At 36.9% G+C, this 14759-nt stretch overlaps 1 protein-coding gene across 7 annotated transcripts in view; it reads left to right on the top strand.

Moving 5' to 3' along the window:
- SENP7 (SUMO specific peptidase 7) overlaps positions 1-14759 on the top strand; it is a 43021-nt gene that overhangs the window by 12902 nt on the left and 15360 nt on the right. For 3 of the 7 annotated variants that reach the window (XM_058821909.1, XM_058821914.1, XM_058821924.1), the window contains 7 exons: positions 6822-6937; positions 7699-7868; positions 8813-9164; positions 9720-9871; positions 10782-10922; positions 12051-12084; positions 12890-13057. In XM_058821909.1, coding sequence (XP_058677892.1) covers positions 6822-6937; positions 7699-7868; positions 8813-9164; positions 9720-9871; positions 10782-10922; positions 12051-12084; positions 12890-13057 — 1133 coding nt within the window. Of the gene's footprint in view, positions 1-1627; positions 1826-3418; positions 3617-6821; positions 6938-7698; positions 7869-8812; positions 9165-9719; positions 9872-10781; positions 10923-12050; positions 12085-12889; positions 13058-14759 lie in introns of all 7 variants that reach the window. The other 4 variants (XM_058821880.1, XM_058821887.1, XM_058821894.1 and 1 more) reach the window with 2 other exon arrangements.

The raw sequence follows: 14759 nt of genomic DNA, 5'->3' as shown, positions 1-14759 counted from the left end.
TACTCTACAGTGAGAACATTTTTTTTTGTTATGCAAGACATGCAGTAGGAAAAAAAACCCCAATTCTTGTTTCAGTAATCTTTAAAACCCAAAAAATTAGCCTGAACTGCAGTGTCTTCATAGGACCAGCTCTTGGAAAACAAGTCTAGTTCTCAGAGGTTTGAAAATAAAGTAAATCCTGATGAATCATCTATGATCTATAATGCTTATCAGCTTATAAATTCAATAAGCTGGAGTTCAAGTCTTGCCATTAGGTTGCCACCACCTTATGCAGCACTACAGGCTGGGGAAAGAGGGGCTGGAAAGATGCCTGGTGGAAAAGGCCTTAGTGGTGCTGGTCAGGAGCAGGTGACAATGAGCCAGAGTTTGCCCAGGTGGTCAAGAAGGCCAGTGGCACCTGGCCTGTGTCAGCAGGACCAGGGCAGTGATTGAAGGCCATACCTTGAGTGCTGTGTCCAATTCTGGGCCCCTCACTAAATGAAAGATGTTGAACTGTTGGAGCAAGTCCACAGAAGGGCAGTGGATCTGGAACATAATTCCTATGAGGAGCAGCTGAGGGAACTGGGCTTGTTCAGTCTGAAGAAAAGAAGGCTGAAGGAAGACCACCTCACTCTCTAGAACTGCATGAAAAGAGGTTGTAGCAAGGTGGGTGTTGGTTTCTTCTCCAAGATGAACAGTGACAGGACAAAGGGACACGTACTCAAGTTGTGCCAGGGAGGTTCAGGTTGGATATCAGGAAAAATTTATTCACTGAAGGAGTAGTTAAGAACTGGAATAGCCTGCCCAGGGAGGTGATGGAGTCAGTCATCATCCCTAAAAGTGTTTAAAACCAAGTAGATGTGGCACTTTGCAGTATGATTTAGTGGGCGTGGTGGTATGCAGTTGAAGACTTGTTATCTTGGAGATCTTTTCCAATCCTTATGAGTCTGTAAGAAAACTGTTCAAGTTACCAGCCATAATGCAGATTAATTCTTTATGTGAAGACTTCAGTACCCATCTAGCAGAACTACCAAAGTATACATACTTTTTTAACTTAGGTAGGGCATTTTTACTGTCTTTATAATTCATAATTCTAAGTAATTTGTTTAATGAAATTGAATAGAAATAGTTGGAGCTTCAGAACTGGGAGATTTGTAATTACTTCTTTTTTTTTTCCCTAGCAAGATCATAATTAATCTGCCATATGGGAACAAATAATATTCATGGCTTTAAAATAAGATGACACAAAATGAGTGTGTATTTTCATATCCTGCAAATGGTCAAGCATACACTTTCAGAATGGCTTGTAAGGCCCTAGTGACACCACTTCCAACATTTTGTGATAACAAGATGTACCCAAATTTCCATTTCAGTGTTTCTGCACTGAAAGTTTACCTCTTCAGAATGACATATGGTTATGTTAGTCATTCATGCTAGAAGGAGAAACCTTGCAAGGCTGCCCTGATCAAAAGATGAGTTTGTGGTTGCTCTTGTCCAAAGAGAACTGCTTTGTAAATTGCCAGGGAAGTGACCTTAATTCTATAAGGTATGATGCAGAAACAGCAAACTCATAGAATATCTTTGTTGAATTCACTGTGACTTAAATTCTCAGCACCCTATTATTAATGTATTGTTATATGTATGGCAGGCAACCCAAAGTTATCTTGACGAATGTCCTGAGGATGAAAATAGGAAGAAAATACATACAGGCGCAACCTAAAACTGGTGTTAATTTTTCTGATGCTGGTAAGCTGCAGTCAGATCAAGCACCCTCATCATCTGCTGCCAGCGTAAAGATATGGCAGATTTTAAACCCTACTCTCCAAAGTCTTTTTCTGTCTAAAAGGTATGTTGTCTTTGCCTTATGTCACTAAACAAAATAATTTTCCTTGCAGTTATTTCTTGATGAGAAAGTGTTCTTTATTGTGCCACAGTTTCCTTGTTCATGAACTGTATTTTGTCTCACTTCACTGAATTCACTTGTACCTGGTTCCTTTTGATAATCATTGAGAGAGATGGTGCCAGGCATACTTTAGTGTTTTTTTCTGATCAGATGGCTTCTAGAGGGTCCTGTACTGTCAAGACAAATTAATTATGGTTTAGCCATTGGACTCTCAAAATGTTTGGCCTTTTTTTTATTCCCATGAAGAGAATGCAGTTGAATTTAACTGCAGTGCTTTTCTAAGAGGAGCTATCAAGGTGTATTTTCACTGTTACTGCTTTAGACTACTCATGAAAATAGGAAAATGGCATAAATGATCAGAAGAAAAGCATACCAAGTCTAATATCTTCTTTGCAGCCCTGCAAGCAGTGGTCAATGGTCAATTGTAGATGTTCAGGGAAAAGTATGGCTAGAGTGAATGCTTTATTCTCTGGATTTTCTGTTGAGCTTCTGATAACAGTTTAGGGGTTTCCTTTATTGGAGGTTACATCCAGTCTACATGTTCTTCAGTGTTAGAATTTTCATCTTTAAGTTGTATCTCTTAATTGTTTATCTCCTGTGGGTCTCTGCAATTGTGTCTGGAAGGTAGCCTTCTGATGAAAAGCAAATTTATGTCTTGCAAGAGGAGATCTGAGTGTTCTCCAGACATCACAGCATCTGTGCTGGAGTGTGCTCTGTGGATAAACACAGACAACAGGAGAATTATGCAGTCAATGCTCAAAAGGCAGTGTTGTTCAAAACACATTCAAAAAGGCCATAGCCTTACAACCTAATCCAAAATAAATTGCAATGGAAGTGGTAGCATTTAAATCCCAGTCTGAGAAAGGAAGTGGATATGGGCTATACAACAAGCTGGCTGCTGTGACATTGTATGAAGTAAGTTGAGCTGCTCTTATACATTGTGTGCATGTTCAAGTAGGAATTGCATCTTTATATTTCTGCTTGGCTTGTTTTTGATGCTTGTCTGTTTTAACACCTGCAGGTATTTTTCTGGGTCTTGCAATACTGTGGAGTGCTACCTCATATTTGAGGAGTGGAATAAAATCTAATGCTACCTTTTGTGTGCATGCTAGTTTTCTACCTGTTCACTAGGTGCTTTAGAAAATATGTTCTGTTTTACTGGAGGCTTCTTGTTCACAGGAAAATCAAGATTGTTTGTTCCAGAGTTCTGACAAATATGTACAGATACTGCATGAAAGCTGTTTAGAGAGAAATATTTACCAGTTTCTAAACTGCAGGATATGTTAGAGGCAATGCAGTGTGCATAGTATCTGGCTAAGGTAAAATTATAAAATTACATGGCTAGTTTTCTTATCTTTTGTGTTTACCTGTTTTCCTTGTACTTAAATAGGATTTTGGTTTTTTTTTTTTTGCCTCTAAGGGACTAAAAATATTGATGTTTAATTATCAAGCTTGTAGGATACATGAATTTAACAAGAAGCTTGTTTCTCTAGATTGCAGTGCAGTACTTATGGTTTACTGTTATATGTATGGCAGGCAACCCAAAGTTATCTTGACGAACGTCCTGAGTACGAAAATTGGAAGAAAGTACATAGACAGCCACGTAATAATTGATGCAAATTTACCTGCTGCAGACAAACTGCAATCGGGTCAACTCCCCTCATCAGCTGTTGCCAGCCTACAGACATGTCAAATATTAAGTTCTCCTCATGAAAGTTCTTTTCTTTCTGAAAGGTATGTTACTCACTGCTGATTTTGCCAGTCTTCCTGAAATGACGTAACTTCCCAATGGAAAAGAATTTCCCTGAAACAGCTTTTGTTCTACTCTTTTCTTGAATCAGGAGATCAGTTTCCTGAGTGCAAATTAACATGCTTCTCCAATGAGACATTTTAACATTGCATTTGTTCTGGTTTGCTGGACGTGGTGTTAAAAGGCTACTTTTCTTTCTTAGAAAGAATTTGTTTGCAGTGATTGCACTGCTTTGATTTGGGAAGAAACACAAGTAATTCGAACACATCTAAGTTGGTTTTGTGTCCAGAACCAAAATCTCGCTTTCTTGTTGGTGTTGCTGTGTTCTAGCATGATTTCAAATAACTTTTTTTGCAAAATATCTCCAAATTCTGCTCTGTAATAATTAATTTCTTACCACATTAACCCACTGGTGGTGTCAATATTCCTAACAGGGTGGCATTGGTTAAAGGCTATGTGTGTCCTCCTACCACTTAACATCTACTCTTCATTTTTTCCTATATTTAGGTTGACTGAGCATCACAGTAATGTTTGACAAAAAAATCTAGCAGAAATCAGGTGTTAGAATTAGATGACACCTGTTTTGGTCTAAGGTGGCTGTAGCATTCAAAGCAAGCTGCCTCTGTTTGTCTTTTATGGCTAAAACAGCAAATATTCCACAGGGAAAAATAGCAGAAAATTCTGAGGAAGATGGTAGAAGGATGAAGAAGAAAATAATGATGTGAGGTTTTTTTTTTGAAGGCAGGAGTAATTAAAAGTTCCCAGGTTGAAACTGAGATAAGTCAGTCATATTCCTCATTCTGATACATCAACATCTTAGGGAACTGAAATTAATAGCAATTTTTTTTTTCCTACAGAATTGCCCATTGCTGCTTACATTAACCTGACAAAGCTGCAATTTAAATGAGATTTAGAGAGAACAGTTTATTAGGCTGTCTCATTTTAAAGCATCATATTTTTTACTAATAATTTTCTGTGACTTAAGGCTGGCTGAAGTGTGGGGTGTTCATTTGGATTGTTGTGCGTTTTGGGTTTTGGGGTTTTTTTTGTTTTGCTTTGTTTTATTGCAAAATAAGACTTATTTTTAGTATCTGATTTTTTAACTTTGTGAAGTTTGATGATGGGTGGTAGTGGAATTATAGAGAAAAACATGAACTCTTGTATTTAATGCTCTAAATCTGAGGGTACGTCTTGTGTATTTTTTCTGGCTCATATCTAGAGCACAATATTCTATATTAAGCACAATAACGGTTTGAGCTAGTAATTTTTTTAGTAGTTAGGATGACTTTTTACTCTTCCCCAGTGAATAGCACTTTAGTGCAATTTGTAATAGATACAATATGGGAAACGGAGAATTGAGGAGTTATTTCAACAAAGTCATGGCTTGATCCTGGTCACCTGTCTGTAAGTAAAGTCAGTGCATTGCATACACTTGGCACTGATTCCTTTGGGGTCTCTTCTTTGGAGGAGAATAATAAAAGCTCCTCTCTTGTAAGTGTTATGCATATATATGCACATGATCATACAGAGAGTCTTTTGTACCATCAGAGTAGCCACAATGCATGCTGAAAATTGTGCTAGTTTTGTACTATGGAAATTTCAGACCAAATTAAAGAATTGTGTGTCATTAGAACAGGATGGTAATAAATTAACTGATCTCTACCAGCTAGAACTTACTGCCAGCTCCCTCTTTCCATTCTTGCTCTTCATATTACAGAATTGGTGGATTTTTGTTGCTTTACTGCAACCCAGTGTGAAATGCACTTATTTAAGTGAGCACTGACCTGTCAGTATAACTAATGAATTTGAGGTAGGTTTTAAATATAAAGAAAGAGGGTTTTAAACTGTTTACAGTATTTGTTTCTCCTGGTTGATAAGGGCACTTTACAATATATGTTGCCATAGCTTCATAGGTGTTGCATATTAAAGGGGTTAAGGGGTGCATTTTAAACCGAGTTATCAGCAAAGCTGGCATTGAAAATAAAATGTGCAGAATTTATACATAAAGCAAATATGTTTAGGAAAATCTATTAGCTGAAATAGCCCTATTCAGGTGCTTTCTGCTGTTAAAATCCCTGAATTGTGATGTTGGTGTAAAACAAATGCTGAAAACTACTTGATGGATTTGTATGGTCTTTTAAGACAGTCAACTCTACACAGCTGTTATGCATACAAATATTTTAGTTGAGAGAGAAGTGTGGGTTCCAAAATCAGGTTTTCTATAGTGACCTGCCTAGTTTATGTAAGACTGTCTTGTTCAATATACAGAATGAACGATAGCACTTACTGGAAACTACTTCTGTATCTGGTCCAATTTATGATTCTTTATGAATGAAAAGATAATCAGTAATTTTTTCACAGTGCTCATCACTGCAGTATTGGAGCACTCTAGAAATCTTTGTCTGTACAGAATTCCCAAAGAGCACTGATACTCCAATTTACAGATAGGTCACTAAAGAGTAGTCACCTGTTCAAAAAGTGTTTGACAGTTTTGGTTGTCTGGTTAAAGATGTCAAGAGTCTTTTTTGCCATGGTGGGTGATGATTTTTAGGAGTTGAAGCTTGGCTGTCAGTGATATCAGGCATTGTGATGATCACTTAGCTGTTTGAAAATCTGAGACCACAACCTTGAGTTGAACGCATTATAAAAGGATAAACACAAAATCCATTTGGATTAAGTACTGTAATTCTTTTCTGTTTCTTTCTTTCGATGTACCATCCCTCTCCAACACCTTTTAAATTACTGTTTCAGGCCCTTTTGAGCAGGCATTTCTGTTTCAAATAATTCCACATTTCAGGATCTTACTCAATGGATTTTATCACCAGCTCTGAATCTAAGTTAAAAATATACTACACTCACTGTATTTGTTACAAAGGCAATGATCGTCAACTGACTGTTCTCTCTTTTTTTCTTGTGTTCTTGTTGCAGTCATTCCTTAAAGCAAAATAATGTTTCAGTGTCTGATCTCAAGTGTGTCAGATTCTAATACTGTGCCTTTTAGAAGCATCTGTTTCATTTATCTGTATATTGCCACAACTGGACTGAATTAATTTGTGTTTCCTTTGGCAAGGTCCACGTGTTTATGGGAAAGACAGAAGTTTGAAGTCTGATCAACTCTTGTTTCTGTTGGGATTTTTATTCAGTATTATTTCAAAATTAAAGATAAGTCATAGTTAATATTATTTACAGGTCTGAGCGTTGCCTGAGAAAGACAGATGATGAAGTGTGTAAATCGACCAAGGCTTCCAAGGAACCAGAAAAAGTTAATGCTGTCACTTTAAGAAGACGAGAGCTGCAGAAGAAAGGTTTGTAGTTAGCAGTCATCTGGTAGTTAAGTATGAACTTTGGAGATTGTTGGGATATTTTCCTTTTTTAATCTAGTATTGTGAGGAGAGTACAGAAATAAATTGAGGTGTTGCATGCATGTGTTTCCTCAGAATACTTTTATTTTTTTTACAGATACAGTAAAAATATATCAAAGGCCTGGTTTTAAATAGGAAGAAACCTAGGGTGAATCAAATCTGTGGAAGAAAAGTTATATTGAGTGCAGCCTCACTGCACTGTTATAATCTTGATTTTCCAAAAAGTCTTATAATAAAGAATGTAATCCATTAAGAATGCTCAAATAGTTTGTGAACCCTGCTAAAATATTCACGCTAGATGATATTTATTTTCACTGCTGAAGAATTGTAACCTCTATGCACATCCTCCAGTGATAATGTGCAGTTTTTTTTTATGCTGGCTACTAATATTTGCAGATTAGAACAGGAAATTGAGAATATTGCATTTGGCAAAAGATAAAGAAAGACTGTAGAGTATGAAGTGCTAAATCTTGTTTGGAAAGGATCTATGAATTTGGTTATACCCTTGACTAATTATGCAAAATAATAATAATTTTGGGGAATATATTTTGGCAGCCATATACAATTAAAAAAGGAAAGAACTTAGTGTGTAGAACTTATTACACCTACTTCCATGCATTTTATATAAGACATAAACAATATGAAGAAATGTAAAGGTTTTTAAGGATAATATATTAAATTACTTTTTTTTTTTTTTGACACAGAAAACAAGCACTGTGGTGAACTGGAGAAGAGGAGCAGACACATGAACAGCACCACTCTTAGTCAGAAGGAATCAGGCTCTTTTGATTCTGAGAAAAGGAAAAGAAGATATAGTGGCCATATTTCTGATGATTGTAATGCACACATTCCTCAAAAGTCACTTGCATTCTCTGTAAGTTGCACTTAATTTTAGCACACATTCACACATACTAACATAGCACTAGTAGCAACATCCCAAATAAAAGGATTATGCCAATAAATAGGATTTATCATACAGGTATATTAGCAGGTATTACCTGTTGAGGTAAATTAGTTCAGTGATGCATCACAAGGAGTGAATCAATGTTCTTCTGTCCACATCATCACATTCTGCTTATTGTAGCAGAAAGGTTGAGAAAGATGAATGACAGTGTTTCTTTCAGGCAGGAGCATAGATTCAAACAATTTTGAAAATAAGGCATCCAGCTTCTTAAGTGAAGATTCTTTCACAGATGATCTAGAATTTGAGACTAATTAGGGGCATCAACAGCAAAACTGCCAAATACATCTTAGGTTGTTGAAATCTTGCAGATGTCATCTTTTTGCGTCCTCCTTAGTCTATTGTACTTTTCCCTGAAGTTTTTTTCTTACCCATCCTTAGGATTTGAAAAAACCCCAACAAATAAGACTGAGGGAATCAGTCAAGTACAAAGTGGATTTATATTCAAGCATTTGAATATAAACAATAAAGACATCTCTGTAGCCTTCTGATTTAAACCCTACAGAGACAGGCTGTTATCAAACCTGTAAAACCCAGTTGACCAAGTCACACTTTTGGAAAGTAAGGAAAGCACAGATTATTGGCCTCTCCATGTCTGACACTGACAGAGCTGCTAAAAATCAGAAATAGTTCCTTGTTCAGTTTGAATAGGGGTCACTGTAGCCTTTTAAAAGATTGTAATAATACTCTTTGTAATATGAGGGGGGAGAAGTTATCCTGAATTGAGCATTCAATGTCACTGTGTTAAGCTATAATTATTTTTTCTAGCACATAGCTAATATCAGTGATCACTGATCTGAACCCTCTAGAAATGTCAAGTAATAAACTTACATCCTGTCTCTGATTCCTGTTTCTAGGAAAAGAGAAGTTTGAGTTCAGCTCAGTCTCCTGACTGCAGAATACCCTGTGAGGATGGACAAGACCACAGATCCAATCCTATTCTGGTGCCAGACTGTCCAGCAGAGAGAGACTCTAAAGACACTTCCACCCACAACCACTTAAGGCCTGCTCACAGCCACACAGAGGACTCTGCCTCAGAGTCTCCTTCCAGAAATGTGTCAAAGAAACAGCTTTCTGCCAGCAGTGGGGATGTGCCTTCCCCACAAGTTAGTACCATCAGGAAATTAAAGCTGGACAAAGCAGAGTACCTGAGCAAGCTGCGGAACAGAATCTGCAGGGGTAATCAGCACCTTGTTTCCATTGACCCAAGTATGTACTGTGTCTGTGCTGGTGACAATTCCTGGTGGTACACTTAGCTACTAAAACTTGAGCATAACTGGCTAGTTGAGACAGAGGGAACAAAAGACGGAAGACTGCCATCCTGTTTTTAATGCATTGGGCAGGTTAGAGAACAGTGCCTTATGTCAGAACCTTGTATCTGAGAAACAGGATGGACAGCAAGATTGTTGAATTCCAATCCTCTTTTTCCAGCTGATTTTGTGACTATGGAAAAACCCAGGTTTTACTTTTTAATGAGGCTAAAACTGAGAAAAATTACTCTCTTCTTTGAAGAAGCTGTGCTGTGTCCGCTTCATTTAATAGCCAAATAATTTTGAGGACCTGGTATAAAAGGGGTTTGTAAATATGCAGAGCACTACTTGTTGCATACAATTCCATGCATGCAGATCTTGACTGGTTTGAGCAGTGTACTTGGATACCATGTACTGCAAGTCAGAACTCTTTACTTGTCTGAAATCCACAAGGAATGAAATATTCAGAAGTCTGTGCTTTGTAGTATACGTATACTTCTTTTTTCCTTTTTAGTTATCCTTTCCAGTGATGATGAAGATGGACCTTCTGAACCACAATGCGCAGAGCTGATGAAGGATAATATCACTGAAAATAAAGAAACACAGTCTGACTTCTGTTTCTCAGCTAAGCAATTAGAAGACAAGACAAAAAATCACACAGAGCAGGTAGTCCAGTTTTTGGCTGATGTATTGTTATGCCAATTTATTTCTGTAATGTTTTTTATAGAAAATGATTGTTTATTATTGTCCCAGCCACAAGCAGAAGCTGCAGAAATTTATTTCACAGATAGAATACTGGACAGTCTTCAGAGAATTTCTCTGGTTCTGAAATTTCTCTGGTTCTCTTGGGTGTTTTTGCTATGCAAAATGTATTTCCTATTATGACAATAAGCATTTAGAAATATTTAATTTCAGAAAACAGGAAGATCAAATAGTAACCTGAGGTAGAAACAGACATGATAAAGATACATCTGTGGAAGAATTTGTTTCCTGTTGTACGTTGATAATAGTTTTTTTTGTCATCCAATCCCTCTGTTGTAATTCAGGCTTTACAGAAGTTTAGGATCTTTGTTGACAGCAGGCAGAGATAAAGTGAAGTTCCCCTTCCTCTTGGGCTAGCTGTAGAACTTGAATCTAAAAGTAGCCATAAATGTTGTTTGCCCTATTTTGGACTTGATTATCCTTTGGCTGCTTACTCTGACCTGGATATGGGTTCTCTGTAATCCTGAAACAAGTCAGAAGAGCCATTGCTGCCTCTTCTCACAGGTGAATCAATTCAATCATAAGCACTGAATTAGATCCTGAAGGTCTGCTGTGAAACAGAGCTGTTGCTCTGTTGTTTGAGTTTTTACTATTTGGAACCAAATGAGAGATTGTGTCTTGGTAATGGAGGTGAAACAAGGTACTGTTAGACCCTTAAGGAAATTGTCAGTAATGAATGTAATAACACTTGGAGCTTTTTAAAATTATTTTTTTATGTGGAACCTGGCTTTGGGAGTCAATTCTTAAAATCATGAATAAAGGTATTCCTGAAGTTACAAGAGGGGCATATCTAACAAATACAAATTTTTTCCAGTTTTTAACAGAGTCAGTTGAAGATAAATATCCTCTCAGCTTACCTTCTAGAAGCACACCTAAAAAGCAGACAAATCTGGATGTTGAATTTGATAGACTACACATTGGGAAATTTAAGTGTCTATCAACAGGTCCTGCTAGGGTAAGTTGTTCTATTATTTTGTGAATACTTAAAAATTGAAATTCTGGTTGAACAAAGTACCACACTGGTACTTAGCGTGGAAACACAGAGTTTTTGTTACTGTTGCATTAAATTCCTTTGGCTCAGCATTGGAGTGTGTGGCCTTGTGCATTTGGATTGCTGTCAGTAGAAAAGCTAACTGTGATTTGCTGTGGCCACAATTTTCATGTGTAAAGGTTCTGTATAAATGCTGTACTGGAACACAAGTCATACTGAGGAAGTTTTCAATGAATTCTAACAGAAAACAAGGGCCATATTAATGGCCAATTAATGTCACTTTAAATAAAGACCAATTACTTTACTCAGAAATAGTAGTTGTGTTATAATAAAGTAATTCATAATGATCAGAGTTCAGATATATGCTATGCTCTTGCCTTTTAAACAGAAAATTGCTTGCTTTATGGCTTCAGAGAGCATAAAAGCAATACTAAAAGCTTTAGTGTGTAGCCAATATTCTGTTCACAGGGTGTAGAAACATAAGTGAAGGTGTTCTTTAAATGGCACACCAGCTCCAGGAGTTTCAACAGGTCTTTGAACAGGTTCATTCTGTATATTGCCACTGAAAAAGATGTTTGAACGTACATATCTTTTGCCTTCAGTAAAACATTTTGAAAGTAGAATCTTTCAAGGCCTTTAATTCAAAGATTAACATAAGGAAACACCAGCATAAAGTTGAACCACTTCTCTCATGCCCTTACTGCAAGCCGTGCATCTGACAGCTTCTCACAGATTGCTTTACCTCCTTCTGTCCCAAGTGATCTTTTCTTTTTAAGGAGCCTATAGGCAATTCTGCCACTTTGTGCTTATTTCTCAGTGCCTTGCATCTCTGAAAGTTACTTGCTGCCATTTATGTTCTTCAATGCCTTTAAGAATGTTTTTTAGGTGACATAGGCAATGTGAAGTCTCAAACTTCACAAAGCATATTTGACTTCAGCTTAGTGGTGTTTTACAAACTGAACGATTCTATTATATTATTTTCAGTTTATTTCACTGTAAGGAAAGATGTGCAGATGTTTAAAAATCCATTTATTGTTTTAATCAATTTGTAAAATGCAAACTAATTTATATTTTTTAAAAATCTTATTTCAGTTTACAACAAAACATATTGTGATCCCATTTCAGGGTAAGAGAATTTTCTTTAGCCTTTTCTTAATTGTATATTTATAGTATTGCATTAAAACATGAAGTATATATTTCTGTTATCAATAATTTATAATCTTTCACAAAGATATTAGATAGTTTTTAATTTTTTATGCTTTTCAGTAAATAAAAGTTTAGGTGTCTATAGTGTAAGCATTAACAACTTAGCAGCTTCTTGTACTTTTAAGGTGAATTTCTACTTTTAATGGCAGGCCTCCCATATTGCTGCATATTTTAGGTGTTGAACTATAGTAGATATGACTTTGCATATTTTTGAGGTGAAACGTTGAACTTTTCAAATTAGCATTTTAGATCTTTAGCTTTACAAAAATTTATGATTAGACTAAAGCTAAGAGGAATATAATGCTAGATTTGCATTCTGTTGATTTTCCAAGATGATGTGTTGTAGGGAAAGGTTTATAAGCAGTTTTAAGTGGACTTGACTTAAAGCAAATAGGAATTAATGATTTGCAATATTCTTTTTTTCCATAGTTGTAGGTATTAACTGTGGTTATTTTGACCAAAAAACCTCAACTTTTTCCAGGAAGAATCCTGCATGCAGGTGTTTAGATTTTTGTATTACAGTTTGATAGCTTTGTTTTACACAGCTTGATGTAGCTGACTTAAATATTGAATCCTCAGTATATTATGTAATGCAAGGAATAAAATCTATAAATATTGTGTTAATACACTCCAGTCACACCTCTCAGCATGTGATTACTGTGACATGTATTACTCTATCTATGGCTGTTAAGAGCATGGTTTTTTTTGAATTGTGTTTTCTACAGTGTCTCTTAAGAACATTCAGCTTACAGTGGACACACTGGATCTGAGAAGATTTGGCTGGTGGAAAAGTGGTGGTGGCTGTTCTTCAACAATTATCTTTCTTTGGTTGTCTGTGGATTATGTAGAAAAGATTGAAACCCAGATGGGAAAGTTAGTTACCAGCCAGCCATGTGAGTAATTGCTTTCCTTAAGTGCAATGAAAAGGTCATATCAGTAAAACAGCTGTGTTTTTTGAAGGCAGATGAAAGCCTATAGTGTTTTAAAGATCACACAATCAGAAAATACACTGAGTTGGAAGGATCATTGAGTCCAGCTCCTGGCCCTGCACAGCACCATTCCCAACAATCACACCATGTGCCTGACAGCGTTGTCAAAATGCTCCTTGAACTCTCTCAGGCTGGTGCTCAGACCACTTCCTAGGGGAGGCTGTTCCAGTGCCCAGCCACCCTCTGGGTGAAGAGCCTTTGGCTAATATCCAATCTAGCCCTCCCCTGACACAACTTCAGGCCATTCCTGTGGGTCCTGTCCCTGGTCACTGCAGAGAAGAGCTCAGTGCCTGCCCCTCCTCTTCCCCCCTTGAGGAAGTTGTAACTGCAATGAGGTCTCTCCTCAATTTCCCTTTCTGAACAAGCCAAGTGATCTCAGCTGCTTCTTGTACAACTTCCCCTCAAGACCCTTTACCATCTTTGTGGCCTTCCTCTGGATGCTTTCTAATAGCTTAATGTCATTTTTATATTGTGATGCCCAAAATTGCACACATGTACTCAAGGTGAGGCTGTACCAGTGTAGATAAGTTGGTTACTTCTGCACTTCTAAAATGCTTCCCTGTACTTTTATTTGGAAGAAAAAAACCTAATCTTATATGATTCAAACTTACTGTTGCTTAATAAAAAGACATCAAAGCAATTTAATTGTAGTCTCTGTCAGAAGGCCTTCTGAAACTAGACTTGAGTACAAAGCATCTCTCCCTTTAAAATATATGGATGTGTTAAATATCCTTACTCTTGAATATTGTCTTTGCTATACAAAAGGCTTGGCAAGTAAAGATTGGCTTGACCTTTGACAAGACTGCAGTGAGCCATTGATTATTATTGAAGAAAATTTCCACAAAAGGCAAAATGGGCTGTTTAATCTTTGGGTATTATGGACTCCTTGTATTTGGTATTCCAGCATGAGGCTCTGTAAAAAAATAGAGTATAAATGTGGCTCACACATTCAGAGTGGCACAATCCTACAAGGTTTTCTTCATAGGTGCAATGATTTTGCTTACATAAAAGATCATGTCAGCATTGTCGGTGTGACATTTAATAATCACCTCCTGTATGAAAAATTATGAGCAATGGCAGCTTTACTCAAGTAGTTTGGAGCAAAATACTGAATAAAATTTTAGGAGAGAGCTCCCTTTAGTTCATGCAAGTTTATTGAAGCTACTGGTACCTTCTGTAGACACAGTTCCCAGTGAAATGAGTGGAATGTGAGTATGAAGATGCAAGGTATCTTTTAATATTAGGTTTATTTGCATTGGTTACATTCTTGTTGGAGAAACCATCAGGAATTTTTATTAAATTTGTTTGATTGTTTTATACCTTTTTATTTTGCATAGTAATGTGAATGCTTTGAGGTGTTTTCAGAGACTTGTTGAAAAAATCAGTAGTGGTTTTGTGGATTGTGGAAATGGTTACTATGGTTCTGCTCTGCTGCAAATATATTTGGAAAATGTATTGTGGTGGGTCTGACAGCCTGAGAGGGGTCAGAGTGGTTTCTCAGCCAGGAGAGTTAGAAAGGACTTGAAGAAGACAGGATAGGCTGTGCTGGTCTATGTTCATGGTATGGCCAGTCAAGTGCACTGACCAGCCAAGTATTTAAATGTGT

This window comes from Ammospiza caudacuta, chromosome 2 (genome assembly GCF_027887145.1).
Source record: "Ammospiza caudacuta isolate bAmmCau1 chromosome 2, bAmmCau1.pri, whole genome shotgun sequence".
Taxonomy (NCBI): Eukaryota; Metazoa; Chordata; class Aves; order Passeriformes; family Passerellidae; genus Ammospiza; species Ammospiza caudacuta.
Note: the sequence above shows the minus strand (reverse complement) of the source record. Positions and strands in the feature narration are given on the sequence as shown.